Genomic DNA, 2608 nt, shown 5'->3' with positions numbered 1-2608 from the left:
AAGAATAAAACGAACATTTAGTCGAACTTATAGCGGCGACGGTTTGTTAAACACGGTGCGTCGCTTACACGAGAAGATCTGTTACCAGCAAAAAAATAGAAAACGTGATGAGAAAGTAAACTAAATAAAAGCGCCACAATACAAATATTTGCGCGGCTATCAATCACAAATTGAGACGGTCTGGAAAAGGTAATACACTTTCATGAATGACTTTTAGTGAGTCCCCTACAAATGATGAGTACTTAGGTACTTATGTATGTATGTACCCACCGCTACATAGGAAAATCCAAATTCGCGTCAACAGCGTCTTATCAATTTTATGACAGAAACATGTACATACATACGTATGTATCAAGTATAAAAGACAAATCTTTAGCGGAATAGGGCACCAGTGCAAAATAGCCTTTGCAGCATTAACCATAAGTAAAATTAAGTTTATTTTGAAATCAGCGAGAGACAATACATAGCTAATTCAAAAAAAAAATATATAAAAATGAAGACAATTTTACTTTTTGCTGGACTCATCTGCGCTTTTTGTCTATTCACGAGCATCAGTGCCGAGCCCGCTGAGTCTGCGAATGATGGTATTTTGGATAAGGATGAAGTGAATCCATTAAGAGCACAATTGGAAGTGAATCGCCCGGAGCATTTGAGTCGCCAAAGGCGTTTTACTTGCGATGTACTCCAAAGCAAAGAAGCCTGTATTTTCCATTGCCTTTTACTTGGAAGACGTAGTGGTTACTGCAGCCGAGGTGGGGTATGCATTTGTCGCCTCTAAAGCTATGCTGTTTACTAAAACCGGCGATTAGCTTAAGTTAGTTTTAATCTGAAATATTCGTATATATGTACCATTGTAAAAAATAAATTGAATTAACCGTAAATCTGATTTACTGACTATATACTCATAATAATATCACCTGAATCCGATTTTCTATTTTAGAGTCCCTTTTTTAATACAAGAACTTCGAAAGCGCCAGCTAGGAATTTCGATAATGGCTTACACGAATACATAATATGCAAATAAAAAAAAATAGTGTAATTTTAAAGTTTAATTCAGAGAAAAAAGCTTTCCTCAAACTTCAATTAGGCTACTCACTTTGGTGGAAAAGGGATAGCAAATCGAAAAATCGTAAAAGTGCAGGAAAAACAGGGACTGGTCAACTGAATATCCAGTTGCAGTTGTATGACCATACTCAATCTCGACTCTTGCGTCCTGGTTCGCGCACTCTGGGCAACGCGAGCAATCCATGTGCGAGATGCGATCGCCAATTCAAGTGGAGGCTTGGGCCATGGCAGAAAGAGAGGAAGCTTCGGTGAGCCTCATATTCGGTTTAATCGCTCACTGAAGTCAGCAACGTCTGTTCACCAAGAGGTGCGGCTGCAAGCGGGCGTCTAAATTGGAGCACGTGACTCGCTGTCGCCTCAACGTTGACGACCCTTGCATCCAGAAATGCACCTGGAATGTTCCCCCCCCCCTTGATAGGAAACCTGCAGAAAAATTTTCAGCGTGTTGACATCTATTAGAGCTGTCATGAGATGGCGCACAAATTCGGTGTGGGAATTGTGGTTGGCCGGAGAATTCGACACATTGAGCTTCATATAAAAAAAGTGAACTAAAGCCCAGACTCAATTTTTGCATTGAAACAATTAGCTGACTCTCAAGAATTCTAAGCTCACTTTTTAATAATGAGACACATTGTCCCCAGGCTCCACCCCACTTATGAAAGAATTGCCACAATCCGAATAAAGGCTGAATTTAATAACAACAGCCTACTTTGTTCGCACGCTCCGACGTTGGAGGGTGGTAACATCAACAAGCGTATCTGCCCTCACCACGTAGTTAAAATCATGTTTGGTGACTTAAACACCAGGGTAGACAAAGAAGACTATCGGAATGTTCAGACAACGATCAAATGGTTTTAAGATCGGGCTGGTAGCTATAGAGATAAAGACGAAAATCAAGTAACAGAAGTCCACAGTACACTCGAGATATGGAGGGAAGGCTTCTTAACGCGTTTGAGAAATTAGAACCTGCACCTATATATATATGGGTGAAGCTCACGTCCCTTCACTAGGCCAATACGAGGTGAGAGCAGCAATAACAGGACTTAGAAAAAACCAAGCTACTGGAGTAGACGATTTACCAATATGTACCAGCTTTTAAGCAGAATTTGGTGTATTGAACCCATATTTGCCGATTTTCAATATACTTTGCCCAATCCATACGAAGGAAGATCCCGCTGCCTGCGCCAATTATCGCGGGATAAGCTTTCTTAGCATTGCGTAAGGTTCTATCGAGGAAACCACTTTTTCATTTAAAGTGGCGTTTTTATTTCTTTCTTCTAACGTCAGGATTTGTTTTAAAGGACTCTGTAATTTTCAAGATACGGTTAATCCAAAAAATTCATTGCAATGTAGAATAAAAGTATGGGTACCAAATGATAGAGGAAATTCTTTAAAATTTAAAAATTAATATTTTTTGTATTCACAAGGACGAATAGGTAATTTTTTAAGCTAATAAAGTTAGCAGGACTAAATTCGAGAATGTTATTAAGTTTATATAAGTCCTTGACATATAATTCTTTCAAAAGTAAATCTTGCGAATTTT

The 2608-nt window shown here is 39.0% G+C and overlaps 1 protein-coding gene across 1 annotated transcript; it reads left to right on the top strand.

Annotated features, from left to right (window-relative positions):
• Window positions 1-401: 401 nt before the first annotated feature.
• Window positions 402-914, top strand: LOC118742941 (phormicin-like). Its single transcript, XM_036475370.1, has one exon. The coding sequence runs from the start codon at window positions 494-496 to the stop codon at window positions 776-778; it is 285 nt and encodes a 94-aa protein (XP_036331263.1). The 5' UTR covers window positions 402-493; the 3' UTR covers window positions 779-914.
• Window positions 915-2608: the final 1694 nt, after the last annotated feature.

The sequence above is a fragment of the Rhagoletis pomonella genome, unplaced genomic scaffold (assembly GCF_013731165.1).
Source record: "Rhagoletis pomonella isolate Grant_MI unplaced genomic scaffold, Rhpom_1.0 Rhpom_scaffold_00007, whole genome shotgun sequence".
Lineage (NCBI taxonomy): Eukaryota > Metazoa > Arthropoda > Insecta > Diptera > Tephritidae > Rhagoletis > Rhagoletis pomonella.
The sequence above is the reverse complement of the archived record's forward strand: the minus strand, read 5'-3'. Positions and strand labels throughout refer to the sequence as shown.